Source organism: Hakea prostrata, chromosome 7 (genome assembly GCF_041222555.1).
Source record: "Hakea prostrata isolate BN-2017 chromosome 7, UWA_Hpros_2, whole genome shotgun sequence".
NCBI classification, from domain to species: Eukaryota; Viridiplantae; Streptophyta; class Magnoliopsida; order Proteales; family Proteaceae; genus Hakea; species Hakea prostrata.
Genome location: NC_142606.1, coordinates 33,208,147 through 33,236,040, shown reverse-complemented (window position 1 = coordinate 33,236,040; position 27,894 = coordinate 33,208,147). Strand labels below are relative to the sequence as shown.

The 27,894-nt window shown below is 38.1% G+C and overlaps 1 protein-coding gene across 1 annotated transcript; it reads left to right on the top strand.

Annotated features, from left to right (window-relative positions):
- Positions 1-26,371, top strand: LOC149010919 (CBS domain-containing protein CBSCBSPB3-like). Its single transcript, XM_089160964.1, has 14 exons — positions 1-424; positions 506-674; positions 790-922; positions 10,163-10,333; positions 11,237-11,315; positions 11,434-11,547; positions 11,657-11,723; positions 19,596-19,701; positions 19,774-19,832; positions 24,552-24,661; positions 24,772-24,902; positions 24,994-25,076; positions 25,162-25,251; positions 25,461-26,371. Exons 1-14 carry the CDS (start codon positions 282-284, stop codon positions 25,650-25,652), a joined length of 1,647 nt encoding a protein of 548 aa, XP_089017090.1. The 5' UTR covers positions 1-281; the 3' UTR covers positions 25,653-26,371.
- The last annotated feature ends 1,523 nt before the right edge of the window (positions 26,372-27,894 follow it).

Genomic DNA, 27,894 nt, shown 5'->3' with positions numbered 1-27,894 from the left:
AGCAGTTAATTCAAATTCGAGATTGCAAAGTAAACTGGTGGGAAAGAACTGCGAAAAAATCCGAAACGAGAAAGTGCGACTTCAGGGGAAGGGATGAGGAGGGAAATGAAACCCTGATCCTTCGAACCCTTCCCACCCTATCTCCTCTCATTCTATCTGGATAAATTGATTTTCATCGTTTTCAATCATCTAGGGTTTTCAGAGGAAGCTATTATCGATCGTGCTATTTATTTTTATTTCCCCCCCTTTTTCCACTCTCTAATTAGATAGATAGGTCGAAGATGAGCAGCTCAGCAGTTCCTCATCCGAGGAGACACAATCTGAATCCCAGGCGTGGTCCGTCAGCTGTTAAAAAATCTGTGCAAACTGTTGAGAACGGCAATACTGATGGAAGCCAACCGAAACCTTCGTCTCCTCCTCAATCGTACACTTCTTGAACTCTTTTGATTGGTTTTCTTGATAGTTGGTCGAAATTATTGGTTAAATGAAAAGAAAAACATTGCAGGGCTGTCGGTGGAGAAAGAACCGTAAAGAAGTTGAGATTGTCGAAATCGCTTACGATTCCTGAGGGAACAACTGTGTCTGAAGCATGTCGTAGGATGGCATCCCGCCGGGTTGATGCAGCTCTACTTACTGATGCGAATGGCTTACTGTCTGGAATCATTACTGACAAGGTTCGTTGATACTTTTTTGCTGTTACTTAAAGTTTCTTAGCCCTCATATCTGCTTTAATTTCTTCTCCTTCAATCTTTTTGATTCGTTGAATTTTTTTTAATGTTCTAATTTCAGGACATTTCCAATAGAGTTGTAGCGGAAGGTTTGAGGACAGAACAGACGATTGTTTCAAAAATTATGACGAGGAATCCAGTTTTTGTTACATCAGATACATTAGCCATTGAGGCTTTGCAGAAGATGGTTCAAGGCTAGTCCTATTGCTCAGCTCTTTCTTTTATATATATATATATATATATATATATATATATATGGGTTGTGGGGGGAGAGGGCGGGGATGAAGTATTTGTATTGACCAAAAAAAGTAACCAGCTTAATCCTATTGCTCAACTTGCTGCTCATTTGTTTGATTTATTGAAATGAGTAGGATTAAAAGTTAATAAACGTGGTCACTTTGACCTTGCACTGAAAAAACAAAGGCTTAGCTTTGATCAAGTCTAGGATTGATTGCCTAGTAGTTGCTCTCCAAGTTTCTTCAGGTTTGAATGGTGGGATTTGGAGTTATATGACGTCTTGATTTTGGAGGGAAAAGGGGAGTGTCAAAAACAAGAGTTTAGATCTAGAGTAGGGTTAGGGTGTTGGGCTGCAATACAGGTTGAAAGTTAGGGGTTAGATGGTGGTATGTTGACTGGACTTTGAGGGAAATGTGATGGCTGGTTGTTGAGATATGGGGATTTTGATACCGGGTGGAGAGAAGGGCTCAATCCAGGGGTAGGAATTTAAAGGTGAATGAGAAGAGGACGGGGTAGGCAGCCTATATACTTGGATGGGGCCTCTTAGATGTTGGAACTTAAGTGGAGGAGGGATGTCAAAGGCTATCCTGTCGGCCACAGCAAGATTCTTGTCTTGATCTCACCTTCAAAGTTAGAACAGTAAGGACCTTAGGTGTTTCTTCAATCTTGGACTTTCGCTAACCAAATTGAACAAAACCAGAATTGCAGCAGCTAAGCACAAAATACTTGAATGGAGAAGCTTTTTAATCTTGTCAATGTTTAGTACCTTCCCATCGAATGAAGGGACTATTTGTACATAACATGTTGGAGTCCTAATCTGATTTGGACTCCAAGCTCGACTCTTAACATAAATTGGGAAATATCTGTCCTAGGCTAGAAAATATAAATATGACTAGGTCTTTATAATTTAGACCTGTACAAGCACTGGGACCTAAATTGTGGGTCTCCTTTAATGGCTTAAAACTAACTAAAGAATTACTACTATGCCCTCAGGTTGAGCGGGATTACAAAATCTTTCACTGCCAATCAAACAGAGCTAAAAACCTTTAAAAAAGAAAGATAGATGGTCTGTGGGCATCAAACCTAGGTACTGAGCAGCAATCCTAGGGGCTTCTCTTGGCCTTTCACTTGTTATTGGATAATTGGATCCTGCATCAACTCTTCCCTTTTGAAAAGCATTCATCTTCGATGAATGAGAAAATTACATCCATCTCTCCCAAAAGGTCTAGATCAAGTCTTTTGAAGTCATCTACATGAATCCTAGTGTTGTCTTCTCTGGGTCGACCCTTCCATTTGACAAGGAAAGTGTCATACCTAGGGCTTCTTCGAGTGGTCTTACACATGTCACAGATAACCTCCTTGATGGTGTCTTCTTCTGGTGGCTTTAGTTGGGCAACATATGCTTTGTGTCTCCTTCATCTGAGTGGGGCCTTCCGTAGAGGTGAAGATCAGCCACATTGAAGATTTAGCTGATGCCTATATCAAAGGCCAGCTCTAATACATAGGCATTGGAACCTCTCCTCTTGAGGACTTTGTAAGGACCCATCTCTTTTGGGTGAAGATTGTGAGGCACACCTGGCTGGTGCCTTTTTGGATTAACTCTCTCCATATCCATATCTTCACTTTTGAACTTTACATGTCTTCTATGCTTGTCCGCATTTGTGTTATAGGTGTCATTGAGCTAGCTTTCTGCCAAAATCTGCATGCACCTCAGTAATTTGCCTTAGGAACTCATCTGCCTCTATATTTACTTTGGCATGTTTTGGAAGGGGCATCAAATTAATGGGCCTCTTGGATTGTATGCCAATAAGAGCCTCAAATAGGGTTCAGCTAGTGATTCCATTCATAGATTGTTGTACACATGTTAGAGTTTCAGCATCCGTAATCAGCCTAGGGACTAAAAGGAAATTCATAAATAAAAAGAAGAATAGAACAAGAAGAAACATAAGAGAAGGAAAAGGGAGAGAGCTTGCATGTATATGCTTTGTCTCTCTGCTAGTACTTTATTTATAATGTAAAATAAAGTCTTAGTTTATGAAAATTTTCTAAACTGAGTTACAGCAAAAAAGAAAAATTACACATTGCAAAGAATCTCCCAATTCTTCTAAAAAGGAAACTATCCTAGGGAGATTACTATTCCTTTCTTTATCCATCCTAGTGATGTATCCCAATTCTGGGGTTTGGGTTTATGAAAGATTTTTCCTAGAATTTAGAGTTAGCCTAGAATATAATCCCCTTGTGAACCAACAAAGTAATTATCAAATCTAGATGGGATGGATAATATTGTAAAATTTGGGTTTTGGGTAAGGATGGGGATTAACAAAACCTGATGGGTTGCAAGGATTGAAAATTGAAATAAAGGGTTAGGATTTATGGGGAACCTAAGGAACAAATTAGGGTTGGGGAAATTTCTTATGGGTAGGTTTTGGGATGAATAAAGTTTTAACCATTTCCCATGGGATGGTTTTGAGGAAGAATAATGATTTTTGGGTTTGCCAAACTTACCTTGGGATGGAAAGGGAAGCTTGCGGTTAGGTCTAGGGGAGGTTTAGGTATGTATAGATGAAGGAATCGTAAAAAACATTGGCTGTTATAGGGTTCTTGGATGATCTTGATTGGGTTCTTGGATTTTTGGATGGACCTTGGGCTCTCTCACTTTTTCTTTTCTTTTCTTTTCTTTCTTTCTTTCTTTCTTTTTTCTTTTCCTTTCTGGTTTCCAGATCTGCCGCAAGAATTAGAAAGGGAAAGAAGGGGCTGAATGTGGGAAAGAGGAGTGGGAGAGGTGCCGCAGGGTTTAGGAAGGTTGGAGAAAGGTTCTAGGTATGCCACAAAGGTGGGGAGGTTTTCTTGGATGAATTGCAGGGGTGGATGAGGGCTGCTGCTGCTGTCACAGGCAATGGGGAGGGATTTCAGGCCTTGCTTTAGGGTTAGGGAAAGGAAAAGGGAAGGGTAAGGGGTTGAGATTCTACTTACTTGGCTGAGTTTCAAAGGAACTCTTGAAAGTTGCTGTAAGCTGTTGTGAGCTTGGAGAAGATGAATGCTGGAACTGTACTGAAATTGCACAAAACACTCTTTCCCTTAACCTGGGTTTTGGGGCTTTATTCCCATGACTCCCAAGTCTGATTTTCAATTTAATATCCAAGCTGTCACTTACATGAGGTGGCTTTATTTATTGCCACAATTAGAGAGATTAAAAAAAAGGACTCCAAATCAAAATTCTAAGAGTAGATATGGGGTCATAAAAATAAGGAAATTAAAATGGACACAACTTGTGGAACCCAACATCTCTGGGAGTCTCACTTAGACCAGGACTTCTTAAACAAATGACAAAATACTGATCAGAAAAATAAAATAAAACTATATCCAAGGTCTAGACAACATCCTGGACTCAGTTTACCAGACCTAGGACACAACAAAATTGACCAAAATGACCAAAATACCCCAGGTGTGTGGCGAATGCTGTGGCCCAGAACTCCTTCTGACATGCTTTCCTAGTAGTTTCTTTTCTCAATTGCCTTCCCCTAAGCCCCTTGCATGATTTCATAGCATGACTTGTTAGTTTTACTCTTCTATAGTCATTGTAGTTCTAGATATTACCTTTAATTTTGTAAAATTGTAAACTATAACCATAATGCTTTTCCTCCATCTGTTTGGCATTTTTCTGGTGCTCAAAATCTCATTAAACAGTTGGGTTTTAGGGACAATAAACCACAACTTCCTATGCTCTTTTACACTTTTATTGGGAGCTCGTTTGGAACTTGTACCTTTGTAGTCTCATCTTCCTTGAGGCTTCTTTTACTCTAGACACCCTAATTCTTTGTATATATAATCTATGGCATGTAGTTTCTTGATGGATAATGCTGTCTTTCGAAACAGTATTACTTGAAGTGTGTTCATTTAGTGGGAGGCAGAAATGACCTTCTCATGTCTTCTTAGTGTCTTCATCCCTTCGTAGTACTTTACCATCTTCACTTTTGCTCAGATTGCTATAAAGATCTACATATTCCTTTTCTTTCTTTCTTTTTTTTTTTTTTTTTTTTTTGGGGGGGGGGGGACTAGGAAAGTTAAGCCCCAAGCTCAATAAAGAAACAAAGCTCAACAATGGGCAACAAGCCCAAAAACAAGAAAAAGCTTGAAACTCAAGAAAAAACTAGCTCTAGTTTTTCATTCCTTTTCTTTTTCTCCCTAGGAGACTTGAAATTGACAATGAAGTCTCCATCATCTTTGAAGCTTCCCTTACTAATGCAGCTGCTTTGCCTGCAACCCTCAAGATCTGAGCTATATGTCAGGGTTGGGATTTCGGGCTCAAGCATATACTCAAGGGTGACAAAATCACTAATGGAAACAGGGGTTGTGTTACAAGAGGCCAAATTCCCACAAACAAAGTGAGAAGAGGAGTGTGAGGCGGAAAAGGGGTTAGCTTGGCTTTTAAGGAAATTAGAAATGCCCAGAGAAGGAGGCAGAGCTGGAGTAGCTGGGGAGAAGGAAGGAGGAGGAGGGAGCAAGTTTTTAGTATCTTGTATCCGTAACGTATCAAACAGGTGATTTTAAGTGACATTTTGTCTCGTAGATGTGTATCGATGTGTGCAGAATTGAATGAAGATAATCAAAATACGTGAGGGAATGGTCTTAATTCAAACAAGGAACAATAGGTATAGCTAATATATCCAGTAGATCCAAATGCAGAAAGATCATCACACGTAGTAGATCTAGATGCAGAAAGAACATAATACCCACAAACAGGACGTGAGCGTCATTTATCACAAATCAGATATAACTGTTGATATATCCATTAGATCCAGATGCAGAAAGAACATCACACCCATTAGTAGCAAGGTTTTCTACTGCAGCAGTACTAGTTACAAGGCTGATGTGAACTCAATCCCCCTTCTGAAGTGTTGATCTTCTTATCTTTCTGGCCAACCTTCTCTGCCCCTCTCAATTCACAATACTAGGATGTATGCCACTTTTCAACTCTGCAAAACATAGCTTAAGGTCAAAACAGGTTAATGAATCAGATGGCTATAGCATCCAATTGCACTGCTGCATATCCCAATCCCCTGAGTATTCCATCAACTTCATCTTCTTTCCTCGACCATATTTCTTCCCGTACAAATAATAAAAAGGCTGAGAAGAAAGGTGCCCCTGTTCCTGTTCATTTATAGAATACTTAGGAGGTAAGAATTTACTAGGAACGATGAACTTCAGTTGTAAAATTACCAGGGAGAGAAACCCTTTTTATTTTATTTTATTTGCTTAACAAATCTTTCAACTCCTCACCCCCAACCTGCACAAAGAAAAACACTGAACTGCTTCAAGAGCACGCCAATATTAAAAAAAAAGGGGTTCCCAAACAAGTCGAAAATCTGTCAAGATCTTCTAGCAACATAATCAGATGGGGTTAATTTCAGTTAGGGCTGTAGATGGTGGGAAAATCTAGAGTAATCAGAAGCGCACAGTATCGTGTAGTCAATGGGTCGATGTCAGGGAGATATACCACCTTATTTTACTCACCTAAGCAACTTGAGAGAGAGATGAATTTTGTGATTTGTTAAATTAAACTATCTTAACACACATTCGTCTAATGAAGAAGAATCAAAATGGTCCTAATCACTACGTCTAATGAAATTGGAATTTGACAAAATTAAAACCTAACATTCACTATCTATCAAGTAATAAATGAGCAATGAAAATAAACCACTTAATGCAATAAATAAAACGCACCTTAACTAGAGAGAGGCATGACGGTAAGCATTTCTAATCTAGGATCCTTTTTTTTTTTTTTTTGGGGGGGGTGTGGGGGAGGGGAGACAATATTATAATAACTAAAAATTAAAATCCTAAAGTCAGAATGAGGGGAGAAGATGATTGATGGCTGCTACTTGCTTGAAACTTAAATTTTGAATGATGAACACTTGGTCGATTTGAAATTCTACCAACCCAGAAACACTGGATTTGGGAAAAAACAAATTTGAAGTTGCTAGGCCTGGGGAAAAAACAAATCATATAAACAGAAAGCCACACTTGAAAGAAACACTGAACTTACATTAATAAAATTTAAATATTACAACGTGCTTGAATGAAAAAGAAACAACTGTAAAGAGAGCTAATTGCATTAATAAAAGTTACGTTCAAATAAACTAAACTCTAAACATCATGTTTAAACTAAAAGCCAGAAAGTATTAGGGGGCATACCTAAGTTGATTCTTGGTCGAGTTCTGCGAAATTTTGTGGAACTCATAGGTGCTATTGGTCAAAATTTCGGGAATTACCCCCATTCCCCCCCCCCCCGCCTCTTTCAACATCTTTTCCACTCATAAATCACCCCTGTTTGTCTTCCTTCACCTTAATTGTTGCTTGCTTCATGGTTATAGTCCTTTTGGAGCATATGGTGGAGTTGTTGGATTTTTTTTTTTTTTTTTGGGGGGGGGGGGGGTCATCTGTTGATCTTAATAGCACGATTACATGTGGGTGTGGGGATAGAGCAGGATTAGGTGCATCTTTGGATATCCATCACACCCAGACCAGTTCAAACATCACCCTCTTATACTCCATTTCCTGATGATACATTCCCTAGGTTGGGGTATCTAGCTTATGCAAATGTGACACCTATAGATTCACAGTATCAACTATTCCAATACCATTACATTGGAGTCTTTTGTCCAGTATTCAGAGCAGTGGATCAGATCTTACTAGTACCACACATCTCGTGAGATGGATCCATTCAGGAACTCAACTTGGAATTTAGTGAAGATATCAACAAAATTTTCTTTTTGGTTATTTACTTTGTGGCTATAGTATTTATATTAAAAATTTAAAGTACTTACATAATTTGTTCAATTTTGCAAGTCTTTGTACTTGTTAGAGCCTCTAAATGATAACTCTTAATTGGTTCTTTTTAGCAAAATACCTGTGCCGTTGTATTCTTTATGCTTTAAATAGGTTGTATGCAAAAACCCATATAAGAAATCCATGAAAATAGGGCCTGAAACCAAGAATTGAGTTGTCCTTGAAAATTCCCAGGTTTCAACCTGATTCGACTGGCCTTGAAACTGAAAATTTGATCCTGGTGTTCTTTATCATAGTAACAACATTTCTTTATCATAGTAACAACATTGGAGATGAGAGGGCTTAGGCAGAGCCTGCAATGTCAACCCTTCAACACACCAATAGTGGAGAGGAGGGTTAGGAGCAAGACCTGGAGGGGGAGGGATGAGCGGCCATCGTGGGTGAGCTGCAAGTTGCATAGCCCATTGCCAAAGGAATAGAGGTTTGCTGCCAATCATCCAAGGACCTCCTTTAAGAACTCTTTGCATGTCTTTTTCAGCCAAGAATTTGAATAGGAAAAAGCCACGGTCTGATAGGTATGACTCCATAGAACCAGAGGGCTTCCATTGCTTGGGCAAGGATGTATAAACTATGTGGAATGGGAGGTCCCGAGGCAAGAAAGTGGCCCACCAAATGACTCCAGTTGGGAGCTTCACCATCAAGAATGCTGACCGAAAAGTAAGCAGTGTTATTGCCATCAATTGGGGGGGGGGGGAGGAGAGTAAGTGCAGGAACACCCAATTTTAGGGAGATTGGGGCATGCAGAAAATTGGGAAGCCAATGGGGTTGGAGGGGATGGAGGAATGGCCGGTGGGCAAGAGGTTGATGGAGGTAGGGGAAGGGTGGAGGATACAAGGATGTGGTTTGCTGGGGGCTGGTGGGAGTGGGTGACCTTCATATTTCTTTATCCTTGCTTTTCCAACAATCTTATTATCTTCATCCCCCCCCCCCCTCTTTCTTTTTGTGCTCAGATAACTATAAAAATCTCCTTTTTTTCTTTCTCCTTGCTTTTCCCACAATCTTATTATCTTCATTTTTGTAAAGTTTATAACTTCGTGGATCTTCTACATCCTTAATCTTTTGCTATGTTTTAAAAGTAGCTTTGTGTGTCTTAATGGTTGTTTGAACCTATTAATACAATCATCCATCTCATTCTACATTGTGTCAGATTTTCCCTCCTAAGTTTGTCTTTCCTTATTTGATCACTTCTTCGTTACTAAATGATTCGAAGTATCTCCTTCTAAGCACCACTACTGTATCTTATGGTAAAGCAATACTAAGAACTACCTGGTCAAATGTATTAGGTGTGCTGGAATGTTCTCAAAATATCTTTGGTTTTTATGCTTACCATACTAAGATTAATGGGATTTTTAGATTTAGGGGAAAAAATCCAACATTAGAAAGTTGAAAATTTCAGCAACTGCGGAAAATCCATTTCTTCTTCTTAAAAGGGACTGAGCTTTTGTCTTTTGAAATTAAATTTTTAACTGTTTTGATTGTATTCAAATTTTTTTTGGGTGGGGGGGTATTTTCTTGTTTATTCAAATGTTGAGTGAATACTTAAAATGGCATAAGTAAGGTGGGTTTGGGCTGAAACTCACAGGTTTTGTTGATTTTCAATGGAGATAAGTAAATTTAGATGGGTGGTTCAGGTCGAACTTGTCATAATCAGCTACAAATTGGTACTGCTGATCAGTTCTGTCTTGGTTTTTTGTGAAACTGAGATACTTTGGTTGAAACTAAAATTTAGCACTGTCAAAGTTTTAGATTATCATTGGGTTTTCAGCTTCCACTTCTTATGAGAGGCATAGACTTTATGCTTCTTGCATATCTTGTGATAAATCGTAGGTAAATAAGTGGCACAACTGCATGCTGATTTATGGAACTTTGAGTGTTGTAACTTGACTAACCTCATGGATTTGGTATTATGATGGCATGATCTGTCCTATTGTGTCTGTCACCCTAGAATAATTGAAAAGCTGGTGTTTGGCAATAATTCAATTACTGTTCTTGAAAACCTTTTCATAATTGCATGTTGACTCTTGACCTATGCAATTCAATGTTTGTATTTGGTTTGTCCTAGCTAAAGCATGGCTACTTATGCTGACAACACACTCTAGTGTGTGAGCTTTGGACTTATTAAAAATGCTGAAGCCTACTAGAGGCCTGTTTTGTTGCTTTTCAATTTTTCCATGTAAGAAAATATTTTCTATCTAATTACCTTTGTTTCAATTGTTGATGTTCATAGACTTCTTTTCTGATATGAATCCTGTTGTGTTCTTAATATCCTTAATTGGAATATGAATAATTACTTACAAATGTCTACCCAACTTGCATTCATCTTTAGTTTCTTGTCATTTTTTCTCCAGGAAAGTTTAGGCACCTCCCTGTTGTTGAAAATGGTGAAGTTATTGCTTTGCTGGATATCACAAAGTGCCTCTATGATGCTATATCTAGAATGGAGAAGGCTGCTGAGCAAGGAAGTGCCATTGCAGCTGCAGTTGAAGGGGTGGAACGTCAATGGGGAAGCAATAATTCAGGTTACTTTCCGCTTATTGATTTCCCTGCTCATTTTAATGATAAAGATTGTTAATGAGAATAACTCTGATCTTATTAAAATTTTCTTTGGTGATTATCAAGCTATGTTTTGCCTAATAAAACGAAAGTTACTTGCATGCTATCATGGTACTATTTGTGTGTTGGAAAATGTATCGATAAATACATGATTGATTTTATAAAATATATTGAATTGATATACAAAGACACAATCTTATCTGTTTCAAGAAAGCGATGTATCCTTTATGCTAGGTCCAAGACCTGAAATTTTGGATGTCGACCAATTTTGACTTCTTCTGAAACACAAGTTTTTCAGTGAATTTTGGATAATTCTTGATAGTCATTTCATTTAATTTCTTGCAAATCCCAAAATTTTGTAATTTCTGCAGACTTTTGACCTAGACTGGATCGATTTGATATTGGGACATGTTTGCTGTCAGGCAATCAACTAGGACAAAAATGTTTGTGCTGATTGAATCTTCCACTTGGTGGCTTTAGTTGGCTGCTGAAAAGGGATTCTCATGTTACTGCTATGCCACCTTTGTGGTGACTTTCCCTGTAAACATCCTGATGATAAAATTTGGCCATCTTGATAAGTTTGTATGCCACTTCTGCTCTACAATTCTGAATGTTGAAACTATAAGGTAAAACGTCATACCATTGGCTGTAGAATTGCGGTGGATTCCAGATGGTGAAGCTTGACATGAGACCAACCATATTGTCCTCATTTTTCATGTCTGCTTGGTTAGCTGTATCGACTTCAATCCTTAAGTAATAAATGAATCTGTTAAACCTACCTGGATCCCCCTTTCTGATCCATGTTTTAAACTTTTTAGTAACAAGTTGATATTTCCATCTTACTTCTCTGTTTTTGTATTTGGATGCAGCTCCATATGCCTTCATAGAAACTCTCAGGGACCGGATGTTTAAGCCAGCCTTATCAACAATCATCCCTGAAAATTCCAAGTAATAAATAACTTGTTTATGATTTGGTTATTGGGCCGCCTTCAACAATAAGTCTTCCATTATGGTGCCTGGCATTGATTTCTTGTTGTTTGTTTTATTTTAAATGTCTTTGTTACAGGGTTGCAATAGCATCTCCATCAGATCCTGTCTATCTTGCAACCAAAAAAATGCGAGAGCTGCGAGTAAATTCAGTGATAATTGCAACTGGAAACAAACCTCAGGGGATACTTACGTATGAAGGCTATCTTCAACTTTTGAGAGAATTTGCATTTTGTTGGGTGTTAATAGCTTCTTTTTTTTTTTGGCCTACTCATATTATTGTGTCTTGCGATGTGCTGCAGTTCAAAAGATATACTTATGCGAGTTGTGGCTCAAAGTCTGTCTCCTGAGCTGACTCTTGTGGAAAAGGTTCCTACATTTTCTCATCATTTAATCCTGTTCTCCATCAATTATCTTGTTGCAGTAAACCTGTTTTTTTCTTCTTTTTGGTGAGCTTGATAGCATGCCTTTGGCCAAGCTTGGACAGGTCCAGTAAGATACTAAATAACTGATTAAATATGTTTTAAATGCTTTATTAGTCTTGTTTTTGATAATTTATTAATGTGATGGAGTTGGTTCATTTGGGGATTACTGGTTCATGGAGAATAATGTTTTCAGAGTTCTTGTTGGGTCTGGTTTGAATTGGAAAAAGAAGTGTCAGTACTAAATTCAAACTTACAGAAGGTGGTGGCTACCCAGATTGTTTTTCTAAAAGCTGGATTTGGTGGTATTAAGTGTTACCGCTCACCACTTTTTATAAAATTTTTGAGTCTCACTGGGGTTTTGGGACTCTGCCAGTGATAATTGATCAATGCTTTTGCCTTTTAGGCATCTCAAAGAAAATAAAGCTTTCAGTTGCAGCTTTATTTTCACATTAATGTTGGTATCATAACATTAATTGAGGAATTCCACATGTTTTAGACAGAGAGCCAGACAAAACGTTGATGTGAGGTGAACAAAACATAAATCTTTTTCTATATCAAGTATAATGAATGAAATGGTTACAATTTGTTTTAACAATCTGTTGATAGTTTGGGTACTATTGCTTCAAATAAGTATCAGGTTATAATTTCGAATGCGATACTTAAGGAGTAAAGATACAATGAATATTAGAGGAATTAACAAACTAGGCCTTCCAAGTAATAATTTGTCAGCTGATTGGGGCTACAAATGGTTAAAAGGTAATATGTAAATTAAAATCAGCTTCTTTTGTAAACTGTCATTTATGTGGAGAGCACAAACTGGCTAATTTGTTATAAGAGGGAGATAAGTGATGCAGACCCTCTAATCCCGAAGGAAGCCTATGACATTTTTAGAGACCTGATATGCAGTTTTGTTACCTGCTGAAAATTTATTTCCTATTTTATGGGAATATTTAGAAGAAGATTTTAAGATAATCAAAATTAAGTTTCATTTGAACAGTATTGTACCCACCTAATATTTGGTTTGACATGACTACCAAAGTAAGATGGGCATCACAAACTACACAACACTGTATATCTATCTCATCATTTCCTTTTTGTCTTCAATTTTGTACCTCCTTTCCCATCTCCAGTGATTTAACTCCGGGGTCCAGGCATCTCAAAATTTCATGGTTCTTCAATAGTTTCCACTTTCCTGTGATGAAAAGTTACTGGATAAGAAGGAAAAGAGGATCATAAGTGGAGATGGAACGATCTATTTCATCTCTGTCAAGGAGGCAAGACTGATGGAGACCAAATTCAGCAACTATACGGTACAGTTTCAGTGGTGGGAACTGTCACCGTAATATCTGAACTGATGTCATGTCTGCAGAATGAGCAGGTAAAGAGGGATTGGAACCATATGCAGTTGCAATCGGTGTGGTGGCGGCATTTAGGGAGGAGACAATTCTTCTTATTCCACATATAGTTTTCTTCTAACAGGCCTCCAATTCTCTCCTAAAACAGAGACAATCAGACAACTCGTTTTCTCTCTTCCTACATCTCTCTAAGCAAGTAATTACTGAACCTGCCCCTTTCCAGCATCGGGATGTAGGCTTCACTGGAAGCATGGTTTGATAGCTTTGTCTTGACGGGGATTTTGGTTCCTCAAAAAAACCGAGATCTCAGCTGAGATATGGTAAAAATCCCCAGTCAACTAGACCCAACTTGGGCCTGTCTTGGTAGGTAGTAGGACTCAGTTTGGGCCGGAATTTGGTATTTAGCTTATTTTAAACCTTTGAAACACAATGGTGGCGTTAGATTTGTGAGTAAACAAGTGCATGTATGAGTTCCAACTGGACCTTAACTTTGAAACCAGTGCGTTGAAGGAGTGAACTTGTAAACTTATAAAACATGAAATACACAACCATGACTTTATAAGTACACCATAAGAGTACAAGAGTAAAATTAATGACTAAGTAGCTCATCCAACTTTTGCTGCACCAATGCCAGTATCAATACCACCTACACTTGTATAGAACATTGTTTGTTTAAAGAAAAAACTGAAGTTTGGGAAGAACACTCACCTTGCTTTATGATTGGCTTCAAAATTAGTAGATCCTTGTTGTGGATGAGCTAAATAGCTTGTTGATGGACCTGAGATGGAGATCTGACCAACTTTCCACGCCAAAAATCCAGCCAAAACACCAAAACTAGCAAAGGGGAAGGAGTTTCTGAACAGTTTGAGATTGAGACATCTTGACCTCATCTTGACTGAGATAGGGTATTTATGAAGTTTGGGTCGCACTAAGATCTCAAACGATTTGAGATCTCGCCCAAGATGTTGTATTTTTCTATTATCGTTTCAATTCATATGAGATCTCAGCTCAAGGTCTTAGAAAAAAGAGATTTGACTGAGACCTCGAACTATGGGTGAAAGCTTGCTTTTTGAAGTAAATGGTGTTGATGTGAACAAAAAGACCCCCTGCCGAACCTCATTCTATGGGTATTTAGGTAATTTTTTAAACCCTTTTAGGGCTCAAGAAGGGTCTGGTTGGAACCCCCTCAATCCAAGGGTCATAATGCGAAATTTTGTTGCGTGTCGATGTTTCGCCACCCAACGAAACCATTGAAACTCCGAAACTTTTGGGCAAAATTTGGGAATATTTTGGATGAAGTTTGCCCCCCCCCCCCCTTTTTTTTTTTTTTTGGGGGGGGGGGGAGGGGTATTTCAGATTGGCGGGTTTTTTGGTGTCTAGCCTAATTTGAGGCCAATAAACACACTGGGAGTTTTATTTTGGCTTAAAATCTAACTTAAAGTGGTGTTCTTGATCAAGTTATGCCCAAATGTATGCGGGCAAAAACGGAAGTCTAGAACATGAATATAAAACAATGTAAATATGCAAATGATGCAAGAGAACACATAGATCTTGATTAAATTGCAAGAAAGAAGAGAACTACTAAGATTCATTATCCAAGTAGTCAAGTGTACAAGTATACAAGCGTAGGCAAGTTCATATTAGCGATCCCACCATCTCAATACCAAGTACTATGCCTTAGTGGATCCATCCCCTACTGATGCTCGATCGTATTGTATATCATTTTCTCCCCCGACTTATGTCCATATTGAACCCATGTCATTCCCTGCTGATGGTTGTTGAGATAGTCTTGAATTGCAGGTTTGTAATGATCGTCATCCACCACCTCAAGAATTTCTATATGAGGAAAATGAGAATAGGGCCAAGGAATCTGCTCCTGTGGTTGTGGTGGTGCTAGTGGATATGGACCCTATAGTGGTACCATAGTCCATCCGAAGATGGACTCCGCAATTGAGTCTGCCTTCTAGGTCAACCCATAATGTCCATCACTGTAACCATACTATGAACCACCAAAAGGGATACTCGTACCATAATGTCCATGAGTGGGAGGTACACCATAAAGACCATTAGTCCCATAAGTAGATATGGAGCCTATACACTCATCCAAGCTCAGGATCCCATCGCAAGAATCACACAAAGCAAGGGGAGAGATGCTTTGGAGAGAGTTTCCAATTTTTGCTGAAATGGGCTGAAAGTTCGCCTCGATTATGCCTTTATAGGCAATATTTTGCCGATAAATCACCAATAAAATATAATAAATAAATAAATAACTCAATATGTTGCTTTTTGGCGACTTTTTTTTTTTTGGTTTTGGCCCCCACTTTTGTGTTGCGACTTATCGAGACACCCAAATATCGCTAAGTTTCTGCGATTTTTCCAACCATGCCAAGGGGTTATGGATCTATCTTTCTTTCTTTTTTTTTTTTTTTTTTTTTTTTTTTGTATTTGTATTTGGGTTAGTATTTTGTGAGCAATGAAAGAGTCCTGGTCCATTTAAATTCTTATTTGATTTTTGTTTGAGTGGGTTTCCACTAGTAAGTTGCAGATATGATAAGACTCTTTTACAAGAAGGGTTCCTATATTTTAGGGGTTTGCTTTTGATTAGAATTTATCTTAATTAGTGGTTGTGAGTTACCTAGGTAAGGAGTCTTTTTCTAAAGAGGATTTTAATAAATAAGTCTGTCTTTTATTTCAAGAAGAGGTCTTTTATTTAAGTGGTAGTTAAGTTGGTCTTTAAGTTGGTGGTAGTTAAGTTGGTCTCTAAGTCTTAGTTGAGTTTGAGTCAAGTTCTTCTTTGTAAACGCTATAAATAAGCCTCCTTGCTCATTGTAATTCTTCAGTCTGATTGAATAAAACTTAAAGTTTATGTGAGACACAAGGTCGTGGTTCTCTTTGGGAGGGCCACAGCAGATTTTTGAAGAGTTCTTCATCAATAATCAACAATTAATTACAAGTTTCACCAGCCATTAATGAATTCTAACATCTTCTTGAAACCTTCATCATCTTCTTCAACCCTCACAGCGGCCTACCTTCAACACCAAGTAAGGAAACAGCAACTCCAGCCCCTTCCGGACCCTCTTCCTCTTCTTCTAAACCACCCACGAACTTCTCCTCACCTCTCCATACGCTTCTTTTATTTTCCAGAGTTTTTCTCAAATATTCGGACTTTTTCTTAGACCCAACATTCAAGGTTAGATCTACGGAATCAAATCGTTAGATCTGTCCCAAACTTTAGGAACATCATCCCTGATGTAAACCCAGCTTTAGGGTTAAGGGTAATATGAGAATTTCCCTAAATCTAGGGGCTGCCAGGAATTCCAGCAAAGGTAACTATGTTTATAGGGTATGTATGATGAATTCTAGCAGTCTAAACCTTGCTGTAACTCAATTTCTAGATCTGGATTGTAATAAGAATGGACTGCAAAATAAGGGTATAGGGTTTCGGCTGGTGGGGGGATGGGCTGCTACTGCTGTTCTGTAATTTCAGAATTCTTCTCAAGGTTTCAGTGTAAAAGAGGGACTAAGTTGGGTTAGGATTTAGTTCACAGAAACAGCAGAAAGAAGTGCAAAATTTTCACAGTTTTGTATGTTTTTAGGGGTTGAGTATGGAATGATCCAAGGTTTCAATTAGGCCAGAACTAACTCTGATTTTGTTGTTTTACAATTTCAGATTTAATCGTTTAAGGCTATGGTTCAAACTAGGTTTCTTATTGGCTTAGGACTCTTGGTTAGGGTTAGGGCTTGGTCCGATTGGGTTGAAATTAGTATGGAGGGTCACTAGGGTTAGTTGGATGATGTTCCTAAATTTTGGGACATATGTAATGGTTAGATTTTTGTAGATCTGACCTTAAATTTTATGACTAAGAAAAAGTCCGAAAATTCTAGATAGATTCTGGAAAATTAAAGAAGTATATGGGGAAGTGAGGAGAAGCTTGCAGGTGGTCTAGAAGAAGATGGAGGGGGTTAGGAAGGGGCTGGGGTCATGGTGGGAGATCTCGCGAGATATCTCATTTTTTCACCTTGGCGAGACGAGATGGAGAGCGAGAGCAGAGAGTTGGGATATCTCGCTCGAGATCTCGCCAGATCTCGCTATATCTTGCCCTGGATCTCGCTGGAACTCTCAATTTTTACCTTTTTTTTGTGGGTTTTGGCTGAATTTTCACGTGCAACTACTCTTAACACATCTACAACAAGGAAGATCAATCATTCTCTACTTGTCTTATGAATTTATGATTTAAGGACTTATATATAATTATTTTATTCTTGAAAATTGAGATTGTGATACTCATATGGATGGAATTTTGATAACATTTAAGTTAGTTGATGCACTTGATATACTTGCTTTTCATTTATATGCCTTAAAGGTTCTATATTACATGTTTATAACATTGCATTCCCTAATCCTACTACATTTCGGTTTCACACTATGGGTAGACTTAGAAATCATACATAGGGTTGTTTCTAACAAATCCAAGGCCATCAACGTGTTCAAAAGGCCTTAAATAAGTTAAATACCAAGTTTCAACCCAATTGGGACCCTAAAACCCACCGAAATGGACCACCGAGTTGACGCCAACAAATTGTATATCTCGACCGAGGTCTCACCGAGATGGTCGAGATCTCTCTTTTTCAAGGTGGCGAGATCTCTCTCGAGAGCGAGATCTTCTACCATGGCTGGGGTTGCCGTTTACGTACTTGGATTGAAGGTAGGCTGTTGTAAGGGTTGAAGAAGATGGAGGCTTAAGAAGATGCAGGAATTTATTAATGGCTGCTGGAACTTGAAATTGATTGCTGATTGTTGATGAAGAACTCTTCAAAATCCGTTGTGGCATTCCCAAAGATAGCCACGACCTTGTGTCTCACAAAACTCTAATTTTATTCAAAACTGAAGAATTACAGAGAATACTTGGCTATTTATAGTCTTTACAAAGAAAGAAGAACTTGGCTCAAATTCTACTAGAACTTCGAGACCAACTTAACTACCACCTAAATTACAGACAACTTCTTGAAATAAAAGACTACCTTATCTATTAGAGTCCTCTTTAGGAAAAGATAAGAACCCTCTTTGTTAAAGAGTCTTATTTTATCCCCAAATTGACCAATTCTGACACAACTCAAATTAAGAAATTACAATGGACTGGGACTCTTTCATTCCTCACAAAGTACTAACCCAAATAAAAAATAAAAAAAAAAAAAAAAAAAGAAGATCCATAACCATTGGATTGAAGGGGTTCTAACCAGCCCCATCTTTAGCTCTAAAAGGCTGAAAAATGACCAAAATACCCCTGAGGTATTCGGCCAACTATGGATTGGGCCTAGGTATTAGGCCCAATAATTGGGGGGGGGGGTCAATCTTGGTCAACATCAATCCCCCTAACCCTAGTGACTCTCCATCCTAATTTCAACCCAACTGGACCAATCCTTAACCCTAACCAAGATTCCTAAGCCAAGTAAGAAACCTAGTCTGAACCATAGCCTTAAACGATTAATTCTGAAATTGTAAAACAACAAAATCAGAGTTAGTTCTAGCCTAACCGAACCCTTGAATCATTTTATACTCAACCCTAGATAGAAGCCTTAAAACATACAAACCTAACTTGTGAAGATTCTGCATGTCTTCTGCTATTGAGAACTAAACCCTAACCCAACTTAGTCCCTCATCTGCACCCTGAAACCTTGAGAAGAGTTCTGAAATTGCAGAAATCAGTAGCAGCCCACCATCCGACCCTAAAACCTTATTTTTCTGTCCTTTTTATTTAAATTTCAGATCTGGGAATTGTGTTACAGCAAGGTTTAGAGTGCTAGAATTCACCCTACATACCCTAAAAACATGGTTCTCTTTGCTGGAAGTCCTGGGCAGCTTTTAGATTTAGGAAAATTACCAAACTACCCTTAACTCTAAATCTGGGTTTACATCAGATGTGGATGTTGATCTTGGATAAAAATTTGGTTTCTGAAGTAATCCAGTGGTTGTGTACTACATCCTTTTCATGGATTTATGTATGTGTGTTTTATATTGCCCATTTTAGCTTTATTCAGTAGTTCCTAATGATTTTCAAATTCTATGTCTGAAATCAAAGCCTAGCTAGTGAGCTTAATATGGCATTTGACTTTAGTACTCCAGTTGTCAACAGTTCTAGGCTTTTCTTGCTCGATTTTCTACACTTGTAAGGTTTCTAATGGTTCTTATCTAGTTTGCTTCCAGCTTATTTAATATTACAGATTAACCTGTGATGCTATTGACATATTAATGTGATTGTGCTGTTTAATGTTCTCCAGTATGTATGTGTGTGTATCTATATATGAATGAAAATCTAGTATCCTACGATTGAACTGGCGTCTAGTGATTGAACTGATATTAAACTTTTCTGCACTGATAACGCCAAACTCTAAGGTGAATGGATCTTTTCCTTATTTTTCATTTTGTTGGCATTATCTTACTTCTGTGGTTTCTTCTGAAGGTAATGACACCTAATCCAGAATGTGCAACACTGGAGACAACAATCCTTGAAGCATTGCATATAATGCATGATGGGAAATTCTTACATCTTCCTGTTGTAGATAAAGGTGTGCATTAGTTTCTTAAGTTAAGTGCGATATTATTTCATGACCCTGGATTTGATAATATTTTATCTGCAGATGGATGCATTGCTGCTTGTGTGGATGTCCTCCAGATAACTCATGCAGCAATTTCCATGGTAAAGTACCTTGCATTTTTTTTATGGGGGTTGGCTGGATAACATATTAAAAGGAAATCAACAAACACTACCACAGAGCAAGAACGCAAACTAATAGGAAAAACCTCTTACAAAGGAGGTCACAACAGCTTTATTATCTTTTTGAGGGGTTGGGCAAGGGGAAACAAATCAAAAGAATGAACAGGGAAACTATAAGGGAGAGAAGAACAAATCAGCAAAGGATGAGAAACCAAAACTTGTGGGGATTTCAAGAGGTGGGTTTTAAAGGGGGGGGGTCCCGAGAATGGGTCATACCCTTTCTAGCAGTGCCAAGGAAGTTGATATCGTTCTGAATGTGTTCAGTTGAAGATAATGAGGACATACATCTTTTGTTACCGAAATGATGAATACTTGCACTGAATTCCACCTATCCAGAGAATTAATGGAAGATTTCCATCATGGATCCACCTCCATTCTCCTTTTAAGAATACCATCCCAAACATAATGTCAAACAAGACCAGAAAAATAGATTTTATATTTTCCAAGGTTCCAACCGGGAACAATTGGGAATTGACAAATTTCTTTGAAGAAGGAACTTCTTAGTAAGAAGCATTCTGGTCATAGTTCTCCAGATAGTAAATTGGTGTTTAGGAATGTTTGTGCTAAACCAAACCTACCTGAATCAAGGAGCTGTAGGAGCTCTTAATTTCACCACATCTAGGCAGAAGAATTGGAGAATTTGTTTAAAGATTTCGCAACCACAATACATTATCACAGATTCCCACCACTTATTGGTCTTCAACAAGCACTGGGAAGTTTGCTTCAAATTGAATGAGATTAAGAGAATTGCTAGGGCTGTAATGCCAGATCCATAATGCAGGATGGGAGACACCTTAACAATCTAATTCTGTCAGCATAGTAGTTACTAGTAAGCACCTCGTTAAGGTGCTAATTTTCAAAACAATGGTACGGTGTCCATATCATCATCAAGAGATAACTGGATGCAATTGGAAGCAAGATGCTATTATCAAAATCTTTTTCCAATCCCAATAAAAACAGTTCAAATAGAAGCCATGTTTCAAAAAAGAAAGCTTGATTTTTCCAAAACATCGACACATGAGGCTGCAAAGTCCTAGAGCTCCTTCAATTTTGGGAATGCAAACCCGAGGAAATTTATGGGATGAAGAAATTTGGAGGACCATAACTCAATGCCTCATCTATACCAGGTTGAGAGTTGAGACAACTGAAATCTTGAGATCTTGGTGAGACAGGATTTTGGTTTGGGGTTATGGTGATACAGCCCCAGTTTAATGAGGGCCACATCTTCCAAGATCTTTTTTTAAGAGAACCAACTTATATGGGACCAAAACCGGTTTCTCGATATATTGGTTGTGGGATATGGGCTGGTGATGCGATGATTTTTCGAGTAGGCATGGATTTGATTGGTTTGGCTTTTAAGGAGAAAGGTTTAAGTTAGGGTTTTGTGATTAAAAATTAGATGCTCTTGATTGATATTTAAGTCTCAAGGATATGTAGCCCATACCATGAGAGATATTGGATAAATTCCTTGAGATGGGAAATGGGGTCTATATGTGTCGATGTGTCGATATGGGTTGAAACGTGAAGGCAATCTAGGTAATAATATAGGATATGATTCCCACGTTTTGTTCAGTTTGGATGGCAAAATAGGGAGATATAAGGGGAATTTTTAATTTATTTATTTATTTTTATTTTTTTGGTGGTGGGGGTGGGTGGGTATGAAAATTCTGAAATCTAGAAAGTATTTATATCCTGAAATCAGACGGTAAGAATGGATCAAACTGAGTTCTATGGTCACTAGGGTTGGGGATGCATCTAAAGTTTGGAATCAATCTAATGGTTAGATTAGTGTAGATTTGACCTTAAATTTTTGATCTCTTGAATAGTCCAAAAACTCAAGAAAAATAGGAAAAAGGGTGATATGAGAAATGGAATGGAGTGTAAGCTACTAGATACCTGGATGGAACCTTGAGGATTGAATACTCAGATGGAGAATGAAGGTTGAACTTTATCTTCAACCATTCACAGGTATGTAGGCTTTAATCTCACCTAGAACCTTCCTAGTGTTTGGATCTTCAAACTAATTGACTAAACCATAACTCCTAATGCTTGGATCTTGAAACTAATTGATAGAACAAATTACTAACACACACACAAAGTGCTTGCAAGGAAGCTTTCGTTCAATGATCAAGTATCATCCCTGATCTAATCAATTGGGGGGCTATTTATTGCCTTTACAAGTCCTACTGAAATTAGGACATAGAAACTGACTTAAGCTAGGAAAATAGAAACTAGCCGAGTTAGACTCCTAAAATTGAAATAAAACATAAGAAACAACTTTCCTGCCCTTATAATTTGAGTTAAGCAGAATTCATATAGTTAAAGCAATTAACTGAGTAAACTAACCTTTTTCGTACTTTACCTAAGATGCCGGACTTTTAGGCCCATAGCATAGGTGTATAACCACATAAACCTATGAACAAAGCCCAACACCCATATCGATCAACCCTAGGTTGATTTTAAAGGAAAATAGGCCAGTTTGATGTTGGATCCGCATGATATGGTTTGATGCTATGGTGGCAAATGCCCACAATTTTCTCCCAAACTTTAGGCGGCAAAGTGTGATTTAGGCTTATTTAATGTATTTGAATCTTCAAGTTGTCAAAGAAACTACTAAATTTGGTGCTTTGGATCGTTCACCATTAGTTGGCAATAAGCATTGAACCCTTAGTGCAATATTACCAGTTCTACACATTGTTTGGGTGTTATGAGACATAATTGGCAAGTAAAACTTGTAGTATGGATCTAGCTTATTGGTATGGTCTAGAAAACTTTATCTAATTGAATCCATTTGATTTATCTCTACTGACAAAGCTTGTACTCGAATATATATGTGTATATATATATATATATATATATTTTTATTTTTTTTTTTAATTTCTATTTCAAGAAGAAGCATATCTTGTTTTTACTATGAGTTTATCTTGTTTCTACCATGAGTTTATGCAATATCCAACAAAGACACTTAGTATTGAATAATTATTGAGGAAATAATTGGAGACATAAAAGTAGAAACTACAAAACATATCTTGTTTTCACCACGAGTTTATGCAATATCCAACAAAGACAACTAATATTGAATAATTATTGAGGAAATAGTTGAAGACTTAAAGTAGAAGCTACAAAGAACAGTTGACAATGCATGTAACATAGACACCCAAGTGCAGTGAACATACATGTCATAGACACCCTAATCTCATGGCTGAACAATACTTAAAGTTTGTGATCTACCAATATGACTAATGATTTGGTAGATCAAGCACACTCATGGTCTGGTAGAGTCAAGATGCACTGTCTTCCATCTACGTTACATGTGAATGCCACATTATTTGTGTTTGAGAAGAAGTGAGAGTAGTTCCTTCTTTAGTTGGTTGAGATATCTGAGATTTTCAAAATGTCATCAAGATGTCTGAGATCTTGCCAGAATTTTTTGGTTGAAGCTATCTGTAATGTAGAAGAGGTTCAAATAAGAACCTCTCTACGGTAGGATTTAGAAAATTGTTGTGGCAAACAAACCAAACCCCTCAGTCAACACCTGTTTGGATTGAAGTTCTAGCATTATTTTGGCATAAGCCTGCTTGAATGGGGAAATCAGCAGTAGCATTAACATCACCAACTGGCGGTCTGGTGATCAACAACAGAATATACGACGAAGGAGGTGACAGCAACCTCGATGGTGGCTCTCAATTGTTGCAGCAGGTTCAAGAATCTCGGAACAAGAGTGGTTTAATTGGGAGAATAATTAATAAGAGGAGAACAATTTAAAGTAGAAAGGATAGATAGATTTTAGCCCTTGGCTCTTCTAGAGAACCTGTTGGACTGCTTGCTCTGGTCCATATGAAGCGGATTGGTTCTGCCAAGGTTCATCAACTAACACACACACACACACAGACACGCAAAAAAAAAGAAAGGAAAAGAGAGATATTTTTGGCCATGGCAAGCCCTACCAGACATCTTATCTGCATTGTGCTTTTAAGGTTGATAGGTTTGTTCTTCTCTCTTTGTGCCTTTTGAATGGTTGTATTAAGCTTCTTTGTCTTTTTGTGTTCTTTTTTTCTTATCCCACTAATTGTTTCCAACTCCATTTAGTTGGAAAAAGGCTGAGTTGTATCCACAAGGTGTCTGTTAATTTCTGTATGAAAGAATAAATTATGTAGGAGTTACCTGCATTGGTTGTTGACAACAGGTAGCCTATTCTTGTGCAACAAGCTTTAGTTACTGTTGAGACTATGTATTTGCTCTTGACCAAATGATTTTCCCCACAACCTCAACTTTGCTTCACATGGTAGGTTCATGCTCCAGACTTCTACCATGTCTCTCCTTGTTTTCTTGAATTTGGGGAGTAAATTGAATCTACTAAACTGAATGTTCCTATCTTTCAAATGACTCGTAAAATCCAAGAAAATGTACCAAGTTTCAAAAACGAAGTATAATTTTATTTGATTTTCTTTTTCCTCTTTTTATTTTGGGGGGGGTTGGGGGGGTGTGGGGGAGGGAGGTCCTCAAAGTGTGTTTTAGGTACAGCATTTGAAATATTAATGGCTAGTTCGTGCTTATCTTGAATGTGGAAGACAAAGGTTTCTTTTTCCACAGGAGGGGGTCGGGTAGGGAACTTTGTACTGAGTTGGTTGGTTGTTGCAGGTTGATGGTACCTCAGGATCTGTCAATGATATGGCAAACACATTGATGCAAAAGTTTTGGGACTCCGCACTTGCCTTGGAACCGCCAGATGATGAATATGACACTCAGAGGTCGCATTTTGGTACCTTTTTATGAATTTATGTTGGTATCTCATGTTCATGATTACCTTGTGAATATTTTCTGTCACTGATGGTTTTCCCTGTAAGCGTGTTTGATGCAGTGAAGTATCTGGACTAATGGCATCTGATGGTACTGAAGCTAGCAAGTACATGTATCCACCTCTTGGACTTGGGAATTCTTTTGCCTTCAAGTTCCGGGATCAGAGGGGCCATATGCATAGGCTTAATTGTGGTACTTAACCTAGGAATATCCTTTTGTGAGCCTGGATCATCAAGTTGTGCTTGGAACCCTGGATAACAGTTTCTATCTTTCTGTCTGGTAGGTACTGAGCATTTGGATGAACTTATATCTTCTGTCATGCAGAGGATAAAGATCGACGATATTCACAACCGTCCACAGTTTTTGGTGTGTTTCATTTTGAAACCCTGTTCTTTGCTTAAACTTGCTTTTTAGGACAGTTATTCTGAGTTTCTTTTGTTTCATCCTGTAGTATGAAGATGATGAAGGGGATAAAGTACTACTTGCAAATGACAGTGACCTTATTGGTGCTGTCAGTCATGCCAGATCAGCTGGATTAAAGGTACCATCCCTGTTTCTGCATGAGAATGGTTGTTGCCTAACTTTCACTTGAACTATTCAGTACCCACCATCCATCAAGACACTATGTATTTCATCCAACCAAAGAATTCAGGCATGCATTCCATGTTCTACTATCTGTTTTTTAAATTGACGGTTGATTCTTTTTTTTTTTTTGTTTTTTTTTTTTTTGGGGGGGGGGGGCATTTATAGGTTCTAAAGTTGCATCTTGATTATTCTGAATCAAGCAAGGAGACATCAACGTCAGTTGGTCCAATTTCTTCAACGGATACATCCACAGCTAAGAAATCTGGTGGGCTTTACCTTCAATCAGGGCTTTTGGCTGGTGTTGCTGCAGTGGCTGGCATCAGTCTATTGGTATACTTGAAGCGTAAAAGCCAGTAATGTTGGTATATGGTTGCCTTGAAGTTCTCCAGCTGTAATGTTTCACAGAAGAGCCACTGGAAAGTTAATAATACCCATGGTACTTCACTAGATTGCTAGACAACTGGTGCTCTTTTTTGCTTATGCTTGTTGCTTTAGGTGCTCACAAGATGCAAATGATCAAAGGCTGTAGAGGAATATATTCTTTCTAAGGACACCAAAAGAAAGATGAGTCCAGACTCCAGAGAAGCAGCAAAGCCTGGTACCATGGAGGAAAGAACCCAAAGGAGTCAAAAGTGCAGTATTCATATAGAACAGTTAAACAAACATCCTGTAGATTTAGATCCCTCCAGATCCTGCAAGCCCCTCATGCTTTTATAGGTTGTAGTTTTGAATCTGGCAATGTATCAATTTATTCGAAATATCATTGTTCAAGAAATAGGAAAATTGGGATGTCATTTACCCTGCCTAAAACAGTTGCTTTTTCGATTCCCTTCTTTTGCCATTATTAAGTATATCTGGAATCTATATCTGTCTGCCATCCATTTCTGCTTCCATCTGTTCCTGCTTTATGGTTTCCAACAGTTGCAGCAAGTAGTTTGATCTGTTTCAAGTCCTGTTGATGAAATAGTAAACCACACTACGACGGCTATCAATGATGTGCATTGGTTCAATCACAGCCTGCTTTGAGTGGTATATGAAAGAAATGTGCATGAAAAAACTAATCAGCACCATGGTCCTTGGAGACTTTTTTTCTCTTATTTATAAAAATCCAACGAGATCTCACCTGTTTGGAGCTTGGTAAGCCTAAAACTGGAGACCTTGATCCACTTGGAGTAGGGATATGTTTGGAGCTGGGTGACAAACCAAACAGATGATGTCCTCCATTCTCTTACAAGAAACCCACCTGATTATGTGAGCGATGGGCACAGGAGTGCTCTTTAGAACACTAACTACATCCACCCGGTGCTTAGAAAACAGTTTCCAACACTTAAGTTTCTCATGAACCTGTTTCCAAAACCTTTTAGACCACTCTAGTGACCAAGTTTTTAATAGAAGTGTTTACACAATCTGTTTAAGCTTTCGTTCTAGTACAATCACTTCACTAAGGTATCCCAGCTACAGCAGGAGTTACTAGGGAAGGGGACGTGGACGTCAGACCAGCGTAAGATTACAGTGATGGAACTGTTCACCTTGACATTTGTTTTTTGTTTGTTTTGGGGATGGAGGGAGGGAGTGGTGATGGAGGTTTTGTGGAAGAAGATGGGTGAAGGGGATATTCCTTCACCCACTTCCATGAGGTTAGAGGGGCATTTGGGTGTTAAAAAAAATTGGTATTTGTCATTTTGTCTATTGGAATGACTTAACAACAGGACCAACCGAATAGGTATAAGTAAGGGCGTAAATGGATAACCGAAATCCGCTTCCGCATCCGTTTAGGGGTATCCAAATCTGTCCGATTATTAATAGGATGCGGATATGGTATACCCATTTCTTATCGAATATTATCCGTGCGATAAAATTATCCGATTAAGTTACTTATTTAGATTTATTATTCTTATTTTTATAAATTTTTCCTATGATATGTGACTATTTTTCTAGATTTTCTACTAAAATATCTACCAAAGTTGTTAAATTCTTAAATTTCAAACCTAGCCCTCACAAATAAAAAGGTAAAGATGTAAATATGTAGTCGAAAACTTGTATTCAATCTATATTTATGTCCGTTTGGAAGAATCTACTTAAGAAAATAACTATCCGAATTCGACAGAATTTGTCCGAAAACCGATAGGATATTATCCGAATCCGCCCGAATATAATAAGATGCGGATATGGATATACCACTATCCGATCCGAATCTGGTCCATTTACACCCCTAGGTATAAGCTGCTATGGTTTCTATGTTAGGGTGAGACAAGGTTGAGAATTTGTCTGCTGGTTTCAGTTTAAGCCCACAATGAAATTATTCTTCCAATCTGCATCAAACTACTACCTCTGTGGTTATCATGAACTTCAGCCATGCTTAACCCTAATTAGCAAACTTGCAATAATTTGAGAAACAACAATAGTCTTGAATCTAAATCAATTTTTAACATTCTCTTTAACAGTTTCAGTTTCACCTAAAGTGATTTTAAGCATTTTGGGCTCAAAACACTGATGGGCCAAATTCAATATGAGACAATCATACAGGGGCTAGAAGATTTGATTGCTAGAACCCCACAGGGACCGGAGAACCTTTATTTGCAGCTTTCAGATCGTTAAA